The sequence below is a fragment of the Octopus bimaculoides genome, chromosome 1 (genome assembly GCF_001194135.2).
Source record: "Octopus bimaculoides isolate UCB-OBI-ISO-001 chromosome 1, ASM119413v2, whole genome shotgun sequence".
Lineage (NCBI taxonomy): Eukaryota > Metazoa > Mollusca > Cephalopoda > Octopoda > Octopodidae > Octopus > Octopus bimaculoides.
Window position 1 is genome coordinate 113,243,731 of NC_068981.1, and position 19,698 is coordinate 113,263,428.

General features: G+C 37.2%; 1 protein-coding gene across 3 annotated transcripts in view; it reads left to right on the top strand.

Moving 5' to 3' along the window:
* LOC106876453 (dynein beta chain, ciliary) overlaps positions 1-19,698 on the top strand; it is a 628,322-nt gene that overhangs the window by 495,149 nt on the left and 113,475 nt on the right. For all 3 annotated transcript variants that reach the window (XM_052969374.1, XM_052969385.1, XM_052969379.1), the window contains 2 exons: positions 1,801-1,962; positions 2,195-2,428. In XM_052969374.1, coding sequence (XP_052825334.1) covers positions 1,801-1,962; positions 2,195-2,428 — 396 coding nt within the window. The remainder of the gene's footprint in view (positions 1-1,800; positions 1,963-2,194; positions 2,429-19,698) is intronic.

Below are 19,698 nucleotides of genomic sequence, written 5' to 3' on the forward strand. Positions count from 1 at the left end.
TGGAGTGGTTGGCGTTAGGAAGGGCATCCAGCTGTAGAAACTCTGCCAAATCAGATTGGAGCCTGGTGTAGCCATCTGGTTTCACCAGTCCTCAGTCAAATCGTCCAACCCATGCTAGCATGGAAAGCAGACATTGAACGACGACGACGACGATGTCCTGCCTAACGCCAACCACTCCAAGAGAGTAGTGGGTGCTTTTACGTGCCACTGGCACGAAGGCCAGTCAGGCGGTACTGGCAATGGCCACGCTCAAAATGGTGTATTTTACATGCCACCTGCACAGGAGCCAGTCCAGCAGCACTGGCAATGACCTTGCTCGAATGAATTTGGCATTTTTTCCCAATACAATCCAGTTCATCTACGTTAAAAATCTGTTTAAGATTTTCTTTAATGCATTAAGAAATTCCACTGCTGTTTGTTTGTTAGCTGATGCACTTTCACTTTGCTTCTTAATGGAGTGATAACTTCTTCACTCCTTAAATCTCATGAACTATCCTTGACTTGCCTTGAACTCTACATCTTTCTCATCTGGATATTTTTTCTTCAGTTCCTCAAACAAAGACAACGCTTTCTCTTGAATGATTTCTTGATCAATAGTAGTATGCTGACGATTCAACTTAACAATCCAAAGAGAAAGAAGACTTTCCATTTCTTCAAAGATTTTGCCTCTTGTCTTATTGATGACAGTGTTCTTCATCCCTGGGCTTCAGATTTGATATGTGCTAAAATTTGGTCCTTATGTACAATTGTCGATACAGTTGTCCAACTCATCCCAAAAGATCGTGCAACTGCTACCACTTTTTCACCTTTTTCATGGTGTTTTATCATACCCAGTTTATCTTCCAGCATCATAGCATGATACTTAGCACTTTCAATATGAATTTTCTTAGAAGCCATGGGGGCAAAAAATAAAGTCACCAATGAATGAGAATGAGAAAGTAGCCGATAAACAGACAAAAACTTATCTGAATTCAAAACAGTCGCAGGAGTCACAAGTGACAACGACGCCTAAGAGTAGATATTAGAACTACAGTGCAATAAGAGCTGTGAAAAACCAATAAATAAGACAACACAGCTGATTTCGTTCACTAACCTACACTACTTTATGGTGTGTATCTTAACATTTACTGTATTTTAATATGATTTTGTATGCTTTTATTCTTACTTATTGTACAGTAATATGATTTTATGTGCTTTTAACGGTTTTCTAGTGATTTTACGATTCCAATATTTGTGGCAGACAGATATAAAGTCAAGTTAAATGACTTGACTCAATTTTTATTTTTCCATATATTATTTTTGAAAACCAATGTATAATCAAAAACGACTTCAATCAAAACAACTTAAGTCAAGGTATACCTGTATATATATATATATATATATATATATATATATATATATATATATATATATATATATATATATAAGCATATATATTGTTTGATAGAGATGGAGTAAGTTAAATAATGTCATGAGAATTTTAAAACTTTGTGAAATATGAAATTAATCATTTTGAAAGGTGGAACTCAAAGTAGATAAAGCTATAAATAACAACATATAGGTTAATCCCTTGCAGATGGAAAAAGTTGAAGGCTGCCTGCAAGACATGAATGAACCTGTATCTTCTGTAAACATGATGGGACATTTGTCATGTTTATAGATATGGGTTCACACCCCAAAAGCAGTTTTCAACTTTTTCCATCATAAGGGTTTAACCCAACATTCTACATGCTATTATTTGTAGCTTTATCTACATTGCATTCCACCATTAAACAGGTAAATTTATCTGTATTTTCTCAGGTTGTTTTGTGTTTCTCACCTGTTGGTGCTACTCTTCGAGTGAGAAGTCGGAAATTTCCTGCAATTACAAATTGTACTAGCATCAACTGGTTCCATGAATGGCCACAAGAAGCTTTGATTTCTGTCAGCCAAAGATTCCTCCAAGAAGCCAATTTATTAAGTGTAAGTAATTTGTTGTTTTTTTTTTATATATATATTTCCAAATATCTTAAATGAGTTGTTAATAAGATCACTATTAGCTTCACCTTCAAAGATAAAATCTTTTATAATTTTTACATCTCCCTTTCAATTGGTTTGACCTTTAATTACAATGAATGTTAAGATAATATTAAGGAACATCAATATATTATTTATTAACATAATTTACAAGTACTTTTTTTCCTTTCTTTTGCAGGAAGAAAAATGTCAATCTGTTTCTAACTTTTTAGCTTATGCTCACAAAACTGTAAATGACATAAGTGTTTTATATCTGCAAAATGAAAGACGTTATAACTACACAACTCCTAAAAGTTTCTTGGAACAAATTAAACTCTATGTAAATCTTCTGAGAGAAAAGAGCCTCAATCTGCAGGCACAAATTATTAGGTTAGAAAATGGATTAGAAAAGCTGAATGAGACTTCATCACAGGTAAAGAAGAATTTAAAATTTGTTGAAAATTACTAATATGAAAATTAGAAGTGACTTATAAATTTTATAGGCTTTGGTTTTGAACTGCTGCAATCTGAGTTCAAATTTTGATGTGGTTGACTTTATCTTTTATTTTTTAGTCAGTTGATTAAAAAATATATACTGCTCTATAAATGTATATGATTATAAAGATTTTATATGCATGTTTTCTTCTATTTTTAATAATTTGAATTCTTCCCCTGAGGAACAAGCTGGTTTCTAACAAAGATACAAAGCTCCATCATTGGACCATAGATAACGCAAACAAAATCTCATTTTGAACTCAAGAAAAGTCTTGCATATATTTACTGCCCCACTTACAAATTATATTTGTAATATCTGAGTTAGCTGGCTGATTTCTTTGTTTTGATATTTCAGCTTATCCAAGGCGATGAGCTGGCAGACACGTTAGCACACTGGGTGAAATGCTTAGCAGTACTTTGTCTGTCTTTATGTTCTGAATTCAAATTCTGCCAAGATCAACTTTGTCTTCCATCCTTTTGGGGTTGATAAATTAAGTACCAGTTGCATACTGGTGTCACTCTGATTAACTGGCCCCCTCCCCCAAAATTTTGGGCCTTGTGCCTAGAGTAGAAAAAATATTTCAGTTTATCCAGATTGTCACTTAGGCATTTATTCACATAATTATTGGTATAAATGGGTATAAATGGCTATAGAAGCTGGAGGTTTCTAAGCAGTTGTCCATCATTGTCCTCTTTCTCTTAGATTTTTGGAGAGATATTCACATCAGCAGGGCAGCTGAGCTCCTTGATGGCACATGCGTTTTCTTGTCTGTCCTAAATAACAATACTTGACCTGTTATGTTAGCAGTTTGCAGAAGTTTTGAGAGTAATGTTCCATTAATATTCCTTATGTTGATGTTTATGTATGTATTTAATAAAAGAGGGAAGGATCTCTGTGTTTATCCCAGGACAGTTTTCTTTTTTCAGAGGGCATTATATATTGTTTTAGCAACAATGTTGTGTCACATTAAGGAGTAGATTGATGACATTGGGACATCTGCTGATTATGTGTGTGGTGTCGTCCACAGAAATGTGACATAATCTATATTTTTTAGTTGCATTTTGGGGTTCCAAGAGCTTCACTTTTGTTCATTGGGTATTTTGTAGCATCCTCCTGCTCTTAGTTTACAAATACATAACCTTTGAAGTGGAATGTGATGTAACAGTCTTTAGTCCAAAAGAAGTTGCTCTTCATGTTGACAGTACTGACATCTTCAAGTCATACTCATGCATAGCCTATTTTTGGCATGCTGAACATTTCACATCCAGGTTTTCTTTAAGATATATTAGTTCAACTGCTTTGGGGTGTATGTGAAGTCATCTAGAAGAGAGTGCTTTCTGAGGAACTCACTGCCAACATATAAGATGTTCTTTTTGCACTAGATTTATATATTGCTGTTGTCTAACAGGTATTGTCTGAGAGAAACTATACAGCATTCAAAGGCTGTTTTCACTGATCTCAAGCCTCAAACTCCTTTACTTCTTCTCATGTAGAGCTTGTCGGTATAACTGTTTCTGGAGGTATTTTTCATATATGTCAGGATCTTACTGTTTTAATGTCTATGAAGTGAATTTCTTCCACAGATCACTCAATTATTCCAAATATTATAATCATCACTTGGTACTGCAAATGCATATTGTCTTGTTGTAAAAGCATATTTTTCTTAGTTTGGTTTAATATTCTTGGGTCACTCTATCATTATGCACAGCATCTTCATACAATATTTTCATCAATGCTGAGGTATTTGTAGCATTTTTCGTGTAGATCATGAGCTATAGAGGGACTGTTGATGTACAGGTTTTCTGTTTGAGGGTCTGATTTTTCCATGTTCAGCAATCAAGTATGAGTACTTCTTTTGGCAGAACTCCATTCCTATATCAGCTGAAAATATTAATTCCAGTGGTTTTTTGGTATTGTTAACATTTTTAGCATAGATCTTCAGGTCATCAACAAGGAAATTATGGATTACATTGGTATCTCTAGCAGTTTGAAACTGGCTTGTAGTCATTGAATTTTTGTAACAGAAAGACCATCTCCCTGGATATTCTTCATCATCATCATCATCATCATCATATAACATCTATTTTCCATGCTGGCATGAGTTGGATGGCTTGACAGGAACTAGTAAGGCCAGGGGCTGTATCAAGTTCCATAGCCTGTTTTGGCTTGATTTCTATAGCCAGATACCTTTCCTAATGCCAACCACTCCACAGAGTGTACTGGATGCTTTTTATGTGGTACCCTCACAGGTGCATTTTAATGGCACCAGCATCACTGCTTTTTACAAAGCACCTTGGTTTTAGGGTCTCAGTTTTGTTGCAGTAATGGTTTCAAGTGCAGCAATGTCCTCTGTCATCTCCTCCATAAGATTCAGCATTTTGAGATTGGCCTTCAGCACTTCATCTCATGTCTTCCACAACTTCACTCCCCTTTAAATGGTCAGCACTTCTTTATGCAACTGTCCTCATCCACCCACATCATGTGACCAAACCAACATAGTCTCCTCACTTGCTCACTGCATATAATTCCTCTTATGCCCAACTTCTCCCTCAGTATACCAATACTCTGTCACATATGCACACTGACATTGCACATCCAGTAGAGCATACCAACTTCATTCCTCTCTAGCCTTTGCATGTCCTCTGCATTCAGGAGCCAAGTCTCACTACCATACAGCATTACAGTTTGTACATATGCGTCATACAATCTTCCCTTCACTCAGAGACAGAGGTAAAAGCTCTCTGAACTTTCCCCATCCTATTCTTATTCTAGCAATTACACTTTCTATAGAACTTCCTCCACTGCTAATTAGGTCACCTGGGCAACAAAAAATATCTCCAGCTTCTAGAGAGCTACTGGGACATTTAAGGAAATCAGTTTCCCATGTATTTGTAGTCTTTATGGCTCCTGTACATCTTCTACATACAAATACTACTTTCTCTGTTAACCTTCCTACAATTCCACTGCACCTGTTATATGTCCATAGCTTGTTCTGGGTACACCAAATGGAATTTCTACTGACACTCTTCCTACATATCAAGCAGGACCATTTACCTGATGGTTGAAGGATCCTGTCTGATTTCTTAGTTACCTTGGTCTTTGTTAAGTTTACTTACAGGTTCTCTTTCCATGCCTGGAATTTCTTTTCTAATTCTATTCCCCTATGAGGACAAGATCATCAGCATATAAGAGTTCCAATAAGCTTCCAGTTTTAAATTCCTCTGTTATGGCCTGGAGGACAATGATGAATAGGAGGGGCTGGAGACTGATGCTAAATTCATCAGTGTACCCATCGCCATCTCTTACCTTACTAACAGCACCCCTGTACATGGCCTCCACTGCTTTCACAAGCCGTTCATCTATCCTCAGCTTCCTCAGGTTCCACCATATCACAGAGCAAGGTACTCCATCAAAGGTTGTCTCTATGTCAACAAATGCCTAGTACAATGGCTTGTTCTTAGGTAAATACTTCTTGCAGTTACCTGACTATGAAAATAGCATCAGTGGTGCTTCAACAATTCACAGGATGTAAAAATATTGTCAAGTTCACGGATGCACTCTGTTTATCTATATGCATTGTCATACATACATATGTGCATAAATATATGCTCAGTCACTCAAACCTCCTTCGAGGTGGTGGTGATTGAAAACATGATTTATTAAAATTGGCATGAATAGACAGTCATTCATGAAGATTTCTAGGAAACTTGAATTGGATTGGAAATTTTGACTGAAAATAAAGTACCTGTAGAAATGTATAGAGATTTGGTGAGAGTGAAATTGAATATTATGATAGAAACTGAAAGTTAAACCTGTAAGAGAGATCAACAGATTGTTAGATGGGAGAGAGAATTCAAGATAGAGAGGTAAATTGAAAGTGAAGGACTCAAGAACTGAAGGAAATTTGACTAATTCAAATATTGTCATATATATGTAAGGGGCAGCAACAATAATAACAATAATTAAGAAGGTTGAAGAATAAGTATAAAATAAATATAAAAACAAACCAGTTTGCTTAGTTGTTTTAATTTAGATGTGTTGTGTAAGACCTCCAGAAGAGAAACTGAAAACTATTTGCTAATTTTCAACATGATATCTTAGAATCAACTAACCAATGAGAATTGAGCGAGAGTGTGGGAATGAGGGATGTTATAAATATTTCCCTGATGTTATACTAGAACACTAGTAAAATAAATTCTTTTCAATGCTTGGAAGGTTCCATAGAAGGAGTTGAAAACTTGTTATCTAGATGACCTAATTAACTGTGGAGAAGGATGCTCTGAATGCATAGTAGCCAAAATTAGAACAGGGTGGAGAATGTTTGGGTTAGTATTACCTCTGTTGACAAGAGTAATTCTGTCTTCAAGCAAGGATTAGGAAGGGTATCCTGTCATAGAAACCATACCAAAGCAGACAATGGAGTCTGGTGCAGCTCTCTGGCTCACCAGTACCATACCAGCATGGAAGATGAATGTTAAATGATGATGATGACTGGAAACAACACTAGGGTTGACAGAAGAGAGTGAAGAGAAAGATAGAGTGGAGGGGTGGTCGTCTGTACTTTAAAAAAAATGAAAAAAACACAGACCGCCCCCACCAAACTAAATTTTAAAAAAAGAATGAAAAAGAAAACGAAAATACATATATGGCTATCAAGGCCTCTAATAATAGACTGGTGAACTGTTTGGTAGCTATTGCGTCTGCCAAACGAGTAGAAAAAACGACTTCGAAAGACTTTTTCATATACAAGATAGGCCGGAAGGATTACGGACGGATTAAGAGAAGTAATTACAGAGGTATCAAATTGCTGGACAAGATCAAGAATGTTACTGAAAAGGTTATGGCCTAATTTAATAGAAATAGAATTAGACTAGATATGATACAGTTTGGTTTTGTGCCAAGAAAAAGTACTGTTGACGCTATTTCCTTTGTAAGACAACCACTTTTGTGAAATTTTTGGTATGCTGTAGAAGAGACTAGATTTATATCTAAAGTTGGTAATCTAGTCATATTCTTTGTTAGTGAGTCCTTTTCAATATAAGTATACTAATAATGTAAGATTTCTCCTCTTTTTTTTTTATGATCATAGTTTTGGGCCTTTTCATAGTACAGAGTTGAGCTGAAAAGTTTATAGGTTGACTATAAAGGAGTGATGCCACACCTGTAAAATCTCGCATGCATTAATTTCAACTCTTTTTATTAATACCACTATTGCTTCTTTCCAGGTAAACTAAGCATCTGATTGTTCAAAGACGACTTCAAAAGTAACTAGTAGTGATTTTGCTTGAAAATGGACAAAATTTAGTATCATGTGTTATCAAGTACCTACAGAAAAAGGGCAAAGCTTGTTACATTAAGGGATGATACTCCTGCTTTATCAACAATGCAAAAGTGGACAGCTGAATTTATCTACAGTGTGCAGCTGAATTTATCTACAGTGTGCAAGTGGGCAGCTGAAGTGAGTCTTGAAAATGATCCAAGATCTGAACGTCCTGCAATTGCCACCACTGAGGCAAATGTTGATTGTGTTCACCACATGGTGATGGGTGACAAGTGATTGACTATAAATCAAATAGCCAATGCTATTAGCATATCCCATGAGATAGTTGAGAATATTCTGCACAATGAACATGGCATGGTTTCTGTTTGGTAGATGCCATGTCTTCTGACACTTGACCAAAGCTGATCACATCATGAGAAAATCTGACATTGTTGAGGCTGATCCAGCTGGTTTCCTTGTATGTTTCCTAACCCAAAATGAGTGTTGGGCTCATCACTCTGAGCCAGAGACAAAAAGACAATCCATGCTATGGAAACACCCCACCTCACCTGCTTCAAAGAAGGTCAAGGTCATTTCATCTGCAGGTAAAGTGACGGCCTCAGTTTTTGGGGATGTAAAAGGTATTGTATTTACTGACAATCTTCAAAAGGGCCACACCATCATTGGAGAGTACTATGCCAACTTGCTGAGGCAGTTATGCAAGGCTATCAAGATCAAACTCACCAGAAAAACTGATGAAAGGGATCTTGTTTCATCAGAACAATGCTCCAGCACACAAATCCTTGATTTCATTGGTTGAAGTGCTTGACTGTGTCTTCAACTGCTTGATCACCATCCCTATCCTCCTGATTTGGCCCTATCTGACTTTCATCTGATTCCCAACATAAAAAAAACACTTACCTGGGAACCAGTATTACAGTGATGATGATGATGTCATATCTGTTGTTGATGACTTTTTTGAGCAGCAGGATGAAAGCTTTTTCATCAATGGGATTCAGGCACTGCAACACTGATGGAAGTAGTGTGTGGAGTGCATGGGGTCTATGTTGAAAAATAAACCTCTTTTGGTCACATTTCATGAGTGTATCTTGGTCAGCCTAAAAACATTTCAACCAATCCTTGTGTGTATCATTCGGAGACATAGATTAGACAAGATTTTATAGAAGACTGTATTCATCATGACTACTACATTTCTTTTATTAGCCTCTTTAACTGTTTTTTCTTATCATTTTAAAAATTCCTTTATGTTGTCCCACTCACTCTTGCTGAAGTTTGATTTGGAGTTTTGTGTGTGTGAGTATGTGTGAGAGAGAGAGAGTTGATATGGATAATTTAAAATGTCCTTTTGGTGGAGTGGAATGGAGTTGCTGTTATTTCTTGCAATCAAATCATTATCATTGTTCTTGTTGTACAGCCTTTCTGTGAGTTATAATGTTCTATAGAATTCAGAAATATTGTCTTTCATTTCAGTGTAATTGTTTCTTTGAGGGATTGGTGTAAATTTTAGTCCTTTAGAGAGAACGTTAATTTTTGTGCCATTCATGTTTCATGATAAAAAATTTGGTCTAATCTTGTTTGTATGGTGTCACCAAGTATTTCTCTTTCTGATGACAAGATCTAAAAAGTGATTACACTAATAACATCCACCAACCTGATTACAATATTCTAATCAGATTGGTTAATGTTATTAACATAGTTTACAGTGTGGATTTGTTGTATAGGATTGTGGGGTAAGTTTTTGAATTTTGTATTTCATTGGCATGTTATAGGAAGATCTCACTGATTGTTTTTCATTTTCCATACTGCCATAAGTAGGATGGTTTGGCAAGAGCTGGTAAGGCCAGTAGTCACACTAGGCTCCTTTGTCTGTTCCAGCATGGTTTCTACAGCTGGATTGCTTTCTAATGCCAACCACTTTACAGAGTGTACTGGGTGACTTTTACAGAGCACCAATGCCAGTGCATTTTATGTGGCACCCACATCAACAAGGTCACCAAACATCTTGCAAGACAAAACTCCTCAGCTGGGAGGAGGGAGTATTATTGAGGTGGAGTGGCTTTGTGCCAGTTGAGAGATAAAGGTATGGAGGAACAAGGATAGGTGTCTTGCTGTAAAGTAGATGTATAGATACACCAGTTGGAAGAGAAAGGAAAGCGAGTTAGGATGTAAGATAAAGAGAGCAGTTGAATAAGAGAGTAAGATAAAAAGAGCAATAGTGAAAGAGATGGTAGCAAAATATGTCCTCAAGGGATATTGGTGTTGGTGAGCATAAATGAGGTGATATAGATGGAGGGGGTTGCAGTAGATAAGTGAGGTGTTAATGATGAGGAACAACATAAGGGAGAGAAGGCACAGAAAGGAGGTGATTGTGGAGGAAGATAATGGGAAATGGAACTGGCCCAAGGTGGGGAGGATGGAAGCTGAGAAAGCAGTGGGGTGTAGTATATGCCTACTCTGCTCTCATGAGATAGAGATGTGATGAGTTTTGGGGAATGAAGTATGGGGGGGGGGACAGATAGGTCAGAGAGTATGGAGGTGGGGTGGAGTAGAGCCCCTCATGGACAAGCATTACCAAGGTGGTTTTAGGATATCAATTCTGCTATGGTGGACAGGTCTTCTGGAGTACAACGAGGTGCCAGATATCTTGGTCTTTTGTCATCTCCTTCATAAGGCTCAGCATCTTTAGATTGTAGATTGGAGATTGGACTTCAATACTTCATCCTATGTCTTCCTGGGCCTCCCACTTCCATAAGTCCCATTCACTTTAAGTGATCAGCACCTCTGTATGCAACTGTCCACATCCATAAACATCACATGACCAAATAGTCTTCTTTCATGTACACTGCATCTAATTCCTCTTATGTCTAGCTTTTCTCTCAGTACACTAGTGCTCTGTATACTGATATTGCACATCCAGTGGAACATGCTAACTTCAATTCTCTCTAGATTTCACATATCCTCTGTATTCAGGGCTCATGTCTCACTGTCATATAGCATTGCTGTTCATACACATGCATCATACAGTCTTCTTTTCACTCAGAGAAAGAGACCTAAAAGCTCTCTGAATTTTCTCTATCATATTCTTATTCTAGCAATTACACTTTCCATACATCCTCCTCCACTGCTGATTTGGTCCCCTAGTGATTATCCACTACCTCTATAGAACCTCTGGAGCTTTCGAGAAAATCAATTTCCCATGCATCTGTAGACTTTATGGTTTCTGTGCATCTTCCACATACAAACATTACTTACTCTGTTAACTTTCCTATTATTCCACTGTGCCCACTTGCACTGGGGACACCATATGGAATTCCCACCTACACCTTTTCTATAAATCAAGCAGGACCATTACCTAAAGGGGGTAGGGTCCTGTCTGTTTTCTTGCTCAATAGAACCTTGTTCTTTTCTGTACACTAAATTCATCCCTGTACTCATGGTTAACTCTCACCTCACTGACAGAATCTCTGTACATGGCCTGTACTGCTTTCACAAGCCACTCATCTATCCCTAGATTCCTCAGAGCCCACCATATCACACAGTCGAGTACTCAGCCAAAGGCTTTCTCTAATCAACAAATGCCAAGTTCAAAATATTCTTAGTCAAATATTTCTCCTACAGTTGCCTGATTATAAAGATTACATCAGTAATGCTTCTCTCCAGTACAAAACCAAACTGCATTTTATCTAATCTGATTATGTTCCAAAATAATTGGGCTGTAACTCTTTCAATAACTGTCATAACCTGGTCCAACAATTTGATACCTCTATAATTACTTCTATTTAAGGCATCTGCCTTAATCTTGTAGCAGCTGACTAATATGCTGCTACACCAGTCATTGGGGATTACACCTTTCTGACTAATCTGATTAACTATATGAGTGACCAGTTTTACATTTTACATTTTACACTCTTCACTGAGAAATGATTTTTCACTTACAAGCATCTGCTTATCTTTGTTTCCGGTGAGAGTATGATCAATCTGGCTTGTCTGTTCATCAGATTGAAAAGTAATTAGGTGGTTGGTTTCCTGAAGTCAGTGTTGCAGATCAGCAAGTTATTTGCATCAACTCCAGGACCCTTGATCCTACCTCATCTCTAGTGTAAAAGCACACTATAAAATCTATAGGAGTGTTGCCCAACATGACTGTTGAAGTTTCCAGCTATGATAATAAAGTCATTGTCCTTCGAAGGGACTCATAGAAACAGTCCTTCTATTCATCAGCTTGTCCAGCACATGGAGAATATGCAGCAATAAATGTCATTGTTACATTAGACAAGACTCTTCTTAACTTGCTAATCCTATCACATACCTCAACTACCTTGATCACCTTATCTGGCAGAAGCCTATCCCATCAGTACAGTCTATCCAGAAGAATTCATATCAATGCTCCTTACCCACAAGCAATGTAGCTACCTCTTTCATGCATCAAGCGTCTACATTTCTCCACTAGAACACTTCAACAATCTCATCAGACCTACTTTTCATAATGCTGACATTGATTGTGGCTGTTCTAAGTTTGTGGACATGAAAAGAGTGGGAGAGTATGTGGAGGATTGTGTTTGACATCAGGGAAGAGGAAGAGTACTTTCTTGGGAACTTGCCTGGAGGCAGTGGATCCTTGGACATGTCAGTAAAAGCAGGATAGTTGTATATGTATAAGCTACTCAGTGATTACAATCTCCCCCAATTTCACAAAGTTTTCAGGAGCAAAGACCAGCAAGCATGGGAGGGGATGGGGTGGGTGTAGGTAAAGCAGTCATATGGTGCCAATCAAATTTATTCTGGTAATATAGAGAGTAAGTGCACTCCTTACACACTCTTTCTCATGCACAAATATAAGTATATGAAATATATACATGGGCATTAGGCATAGAGGCATATATACATATATATAATTGTAAATATAAGTAAACTAACTTGGGTGCCCAAAACATAAAACTGTATCACATGCATACATTCTGTTATACACTTTACATTCACACATACGTATGCATGCACACATCTGAATTTAATAAGGAGTGGGTGGGGTAAGGGAAATTAGTTTTAGTGGTTGCTCATGAGTCTTCACTTATATAAGCCCCTGAATATGTGGATTAATCTAGCAGAGAATTTAAAAATCTGTTTACACAAATCAGAGTCTTATAATAATTCTGCTTTTCATTGCATTTCTTAGCCCATTGGTAATGCTTTCACATGATTATAAAGAGGGGGAGAGAAGCATCCATGCCGTGAGGTAGAGGGAATGTTATTGTAATGCTTTCATGTAATTAGTTGAAGGGAAAGAGAGGAGAAAGAAAAATAAGAGAGAAAAAGAGGATAAGGTGAAGAGTGAAACAGAAAGAAAAAGAGGGAGAGAAAAGCGTTCATGACATGAGGTGGGGGGAACGTAATATTTATTACATGGTTAAAAAAGTTAGTTGAAAGTAGAGGAGGAGAGTTAAAAATATAATTTTATCAGCAGGGTGATGTTCTGATGGTAAGCTTAAAGAAAGGCACACAGAAAGAAGAGAGAGAGATGTGGTGGTGGTGATGGTGGTCTTGGTGGAGGTGGAGGTGGCAGTGGTGATTGGATAGTGAAAAATGTTTTTTTTTTATTGAACTAAGTTTTTTTATATTATGTATCACTTAATGCATGTGCATATGTGCAATTCCATGAAATATTCACACTTATTTATGTAGCAGAAAAATGCAATTTAACTAAAGATTGTATCATATGTACAGAATTTTGTTTTGTTTATGGGGAAAATGGAAAACTAAGAGTGAATATTTTATGAGCGCTGTGTATTAAGTCTATAACATTGTGCATAAAGTGTATTAAGTAACCATCATTTTCCAATTTCTTTCACTTTTCAATGAGTAGCAGATGAGTGACTAACTTTCCATACAGACACAATACATGCTATGTTTTCAGGTTTTTCGGAAATAACCCAAAAGGTTTACCATTAATTTGTGAAATATTCATGGGTCCCGCCAGTTCAAATAAACTTCCTTACTACCCCTACTTTGACAATGACAACGATGCCAAATAATATTAATATTCATTGGTATGGCATCTGTTGGTACAGGGAGAACACTATAGCAAAGAGACTGGGAAGTTTAAATGAATGTTAATGAAAATATGTATTCACGGATATTCCTAGCAATAATAATACAGTAAAAAAAACTGCAGCATTGGGGTTTTCTATCAATGAAATTGGAAGATCAAAACAGTAGGTAGCAAGTTACATTTTATTAACAAGAGAAAGAGAAATTTGTAAAGTGACTTATCTTAGAGCATGTAGACAGAGAAAGAAAAAAATATTAGCACATGTCTTGCTCATCAGCAGAAATATATTGAAAGTAGCTGCCCATGAGTGTTCACTTAAATAAGTCCCCAAACATGTAGATTCATCTCACAGAGAATTTAAAAATCTGTTTGCACAACAAGAATTTGAATAACCTCCCTTACTACTCTTGCTATGATGACAACAACAACAATAAGTAATATTAATATTCATAGGCATAGCATCTATTGGTACAGAGAGAAAACTATAGCAAAGTTCTCACCTGCAATATATTTGAGGTGCTGCTCATGAGTCTTCTGCCTAAATAAGCCCCCAAACATGGGTACTGTCAACCTTGAGGGTAGTTATTTCTTATTTTATTACTTTTTAGTGAAGTACCCATGTCACTGGCTTGATGGTAATTAGTAAATGTTGAGGCTGATCTTTTATCATATTGTTTAGAACAACCATGTGTGATTTTGTTTCTCTTTTTTTCATAAAAGATTCTCAGAAACGTCTCTTTTAGAAGTTGATTACATAATTTTCAAACCAGTTGGCATTTTTCCCTAGTGCTGAAGCAGTCACTACCCTTAAAGGTAGAAAATTTGCCTTTTGGAAAAGATTCAAAACAATAACAAGACTGATATATATGAGAACTAGTTTAACTCAGCATTTTCTTTCTGCCTATACATGCTAGGTCCTGCCCTTGCACCCAATCTGCTCTATTAAGCATTTGCTCCAAACACCCATCCGTCTATCACTCTTCTAATTATGCACTACTTAGCTGCTGTAATTACTTGTAAGTAGAATCAGCACATATTTCATCTTCCTCTTTTTCCTTATCAGTTACCTTTTTATCTCCCTGCAACCACTTCCTATTAACATCTATTCCTCATTTTCATTATCATCCCTTCCTGCACTATTTCTCACTGAACACTCCATTTCTGAGCCTTCTGTTTATTTCTTCCTCTCCTCTGAGCTACATCTTAGGTCTGTTATACCTCATCTTTAACACCTGTTATATCTACTATCTTTCTTAACACCTTTCCATATCCACCATCAATGCTCCCCACTATATCTCCCATCTCTAACCATCTAATACTATTCTCTCAACTGTTATGAAATTAGCCTCTCTCTCCTTCCCACTTCCTTGTTCCACCTTTCATATTCTCTCTTATACTCACCTTCTTGTACTTAGAGTTTGATTTGGCATGTCATCACTGCAATTTACATCTTCTTCTAAGCTACTCCTACCCATCCTTATATAATGTGAGGCATTCGTGTATTTCCTCTATTGCAAGACATCTGTGTTTGTCCTTGTACCATACTTTAGCCTCTTAACATAATCTATCTCGCTTTTTCTCAAATATACCCTCATTCCTGTTAAGCGGGCTTATTCTTTTCATCATCATCAACATTCAATGTCCGTTTTCCATGCTGGCATGGGTTGGATGGCTTGCCAGGAACTAGCAAGGCCAGGAGCATCACCAGGTTCCATAGTCTGTTTTGGCTTGATTTCTATGACTGAATGCCATTCCTAACACCAACCACTCTCCAGAATGTACTGGGTACTTTTTATGTGGCACCATCACCAGCACTTTTTACGCGGCATTAACACCAGTGCTTTTTACATGACACCAGCACCCATATCTGTGCTTTCTATGTTGCAACTTTGTTTTATGATCTCAATTTTGTTGTGGGTTGGCGGGTCTTCTCAAGTACAGCAATGCGCCATACATCTTGGTCTTCTGTCATCTTTGTAAAGTTCAGCATTTTGAGACTGGCCTTCAATACTTCTTCCCGTGTTTTTCTGAGATTCCCTCTTCCACTACTTCCCTTCACTTTGAGTGATCAGTACTTCTTTATGCAAATTTCTTCAACCATTCACATCATGTGACCAAACCAACACAGTCTCTTCTCTTGCACACTGCATATAATTCCTCTTATGCCCAACTTCTCTCTCTATACTCTGTTGCACATGCACACTGACTTTGCACATCCAGCAGAACATACCAGTTTTGTTCATCTCCAGTCTTTGCATGTCCTCTATGTTCAGGGCCCAAGTCTCACTACTATGCAGTATCGCAATTCGTACACATGCATCATGCAATCTTTCCTTCACTTGGAGAGAGAGACCTTTGGTTGCTGACAGAGGTAAAAGCTCTCTGAACTTTCCCTATCCTATTCTTATGCTTTTCCAATTTCCTTTTCTCTTCTTATAACTTGCTTGGCAACCACACTAGTGCTGGTTGCATAGAAAAGCAGTACACACTGTAGTTGGCACGTGGAAGGACATCTAGCTCCAAAAACCATGCCAAAAATGACATTGAAATTCGATGGAGTCCTGCTACTTGTTGGATCCTGTCAAATGATCCAACCCATGCCAGCAAGGAAAAAAAAAACAGACATTAAATGGTGATGATGATGGTGACGACGATGATGATGATGATGTATGCATGTATGGTTTTATGTGATTTTAGATTCACTGTTCCAAAATTAAATTATTTCATGTTCTCATGACAGCATATATGTTTTGTAGATAGATCTCATTACATAAGTATACATAGGTTTTTAAAATTTTTACTTGGCAGATAGATACAAAATGGCTCAAGAGCCAAGAGTTTTGTCACTTTTGTAACTTACTACTAATTAAAAATAATAAAAAGGTGCACACATACACATGCACACACACATATATGGTGATTGCTCCATCTTCACAAATGATTGCCACCTCTCTGAGCTTCCTCACTGTCAAGGGCACTTCTGACTTTCTGTCATTGATCTCTCGGATGACTATTCAGTCCCACTGCAAATCTGCTTAGTTTGAAGCATAGGTGACAGATGAAAGTTGTAACTTCCACTGGAGTGGTGTATGATTCCTGTGAATTGCCATATGTCACTGCAGACCCAAAATTGACTTGTCAGCCCTTCCACACACTACACACATTGAATCACCCAATCTTGGAGGAAAAACATAGCATACAGCTAATCTATCAAGGGTCTTCAGGCGGTTGGCATACTCAGCCTTAAAAGGAATATACAACCTCATATTTTACACATCCAACATCTTATGTTCATATCGAGGTTCTTTTATGTACACACACACACACACACACACACACACATGGTGCAATTAATATCAGATATGCAGGCATAGCAGACTGTTTCAAATTTTTTTTTTAATGTTTCTTTCTACAATAATACCAACACCTCCAGCCTAAATCAGTTACTTGTTAATTTCTCTATTTGAGAGACTCACAAAGACCTGGACAACCATTCTCACTTTTACAAATGAGAGGGGAATGATCATCTCCAATGTTACATTTCAAAGGGAATATTCCTTCTGTAACTCTTCATTTTGGCATTAAATCCATTATCATTCTTGCTACAAGAAATGAATGGCTACATGCCAGGGTCTACAACAGCTAGAAATATCAACATAACTTATAATTTGCTAAAAATGGTAAAAATGCCAAAAATCAGCAAGAGTTAAAGATTTCAGCTGGTATCGGAATGAAATTTGGCCAAAGAAATGTTAGTATTTGATTGTTGAATGTAAAAAATCTGTCCTCTCTTGGACCTTAAACCTGTGCACCAACTGTCTCAGTATTTCTCCTGTTCCACACAAAGAATACTACAAATACTTAGGCATTAATGAAGACATCAGATGAGGGTGCTGTAAATAAAAATAGAGATCTGACAGTATTACGCCAGACTTAGAAAAATATGGCAGTCAGGACTTTCTTCTTACAAGACAGTATCCCACAATGCATTCACTGTACCAGTGTTGATTCCTAAATGTGGGAAACTTTCCCAAATGTGGGAAAGTCTGTAGAGGAAATCCATTTCATAGACATTAAAACCTGCAAAACTCTGACATCAACTGAAAACTTCGACAGAGTCTACTTAGGAAGAGATGAAGGAGATAAAGGTTTGAGTGCAGAGAGCCTTTAGATGCTGTATAATCTCTCTCAGACAGCATCTGCTAAACAGCAGCGGTAAAAATAAATACATAAACTTAGTGCTGGAAAGCGAAGAGAACACTATCCCACAGTGAGCTCCTCAGGAAGTACTCTCTACCTTATGTCCTCCCATACAACGCCAAAACAACTGGGCTAACTAACATACCTCAAAGAAAACCTGGATGTAAAATGCTCGACATACCAAAACTAAACTATGCACGGATATGTTTCTCGAGGACTCAAAGAAGACAGTAATATCAACATGAATCACAGCTTCTCTTAGACTCAGGACTGATACAGCACATCACACTAATGCATTTGTAATCCCAGAACAGGTGATTGCTAGAAAATGCCTAATAAGCAAAAGAGACAGTGAAGCCCTTGGAGCTCCAATATGCAACTGAAAATATAGATTACGTCATATTTCTGTGGAAGACCTTACACATGTGATTAGAAGCTCCCAAAATATAACCAAGATACTACTTCACTATGCGACATAATATAGTTGATAAAACAATATACAATGCTATTCGGAAAAAAAGATTGTCCTGCAATAAATATAGAAAATCTCCCTTTTATTGTATACTAGCAGTATAACCCGACGTTGTCCGGGTGTGACTTATTACACCATCTACGATAAGTCTTGCTAGGTGAAAATCCACTAAAAAAGAAAGCCTTACAACGAAAAAACCCTTATGATGTAAATATATTCATAATTCAAAGGACGCTGAAATTAATAGGGAAAGTCTGAAGGCTGTTTTGCGTAAAATTATTAAGTGTACGTAAATTTCATCCATCTAATTGGCTATACAAATGCTTGTGCAAAACAACTTTTTGCGCTGCCTTGATTATACATAGCAGGGTAATTCCTTTTCGCAGGAGGTAGAACGGCAATTTCTGATGAAGCAATTGCTGGCTATCTGTTGCTACACAGTTCTGCCAGAATTCTATCAGATTGGGCAGTAGATGTTGATGCACCATTTTGCATTATGTTTAAAGTAGCTTCTGGAATGTGGTGAACTGCTGCAGTCTGTTGCTATCTTTTAAACCGGTTGCTTTCTTTCCCCCAGCAAGCTCTCTTCTTTGGAGGCATAATCTATGTACATATTATACAGTACAACAAAAGTTATAGCAGATGGCAGGGTCGGTAGTTTTCACATTTCGGTAATCTTTCAGTTTAACTAACACCTGCACGATTACGTAACGCTAACCCTAAAACCCTAACCCTGACCCAAAAACCATAACTTTAACACCCTAATGAAAATCGTGCAGGTGTTAATCTGAAAAATTACCCACATTTGTAATGAAGTTCACTGATTTGCAATGTGTTGTCCATAAGCTCCGTAGTTTGTATATTTACAAAACATTGACGAACATGAGTTATCTTGTAGTGAATGCTTGTGTGTACGTGCGCGTGTATGCGTTTGAGAGAGCAAGAGAGAAGAGGGAGAGAGGAAAAGAGAGAGAGAGGGGGAGAAAGGAATAGGGAACGGGAGCAATGAAGAGAGAGAAAGAGAGGAAAGGAGAATGGAAGACAGTTATAAAATAGCAATGCGTGCACATGTTTATATAAGAAACACACAGAAACTAAATCTTATATCTATAATGTTGATGTTTGTATGTGTTTATATGTATGTTGTTGTCACAGATCACGTATGTGTGGTTGTGTGTGTTTTTTACGTTTCTATGTTATGAAAAATA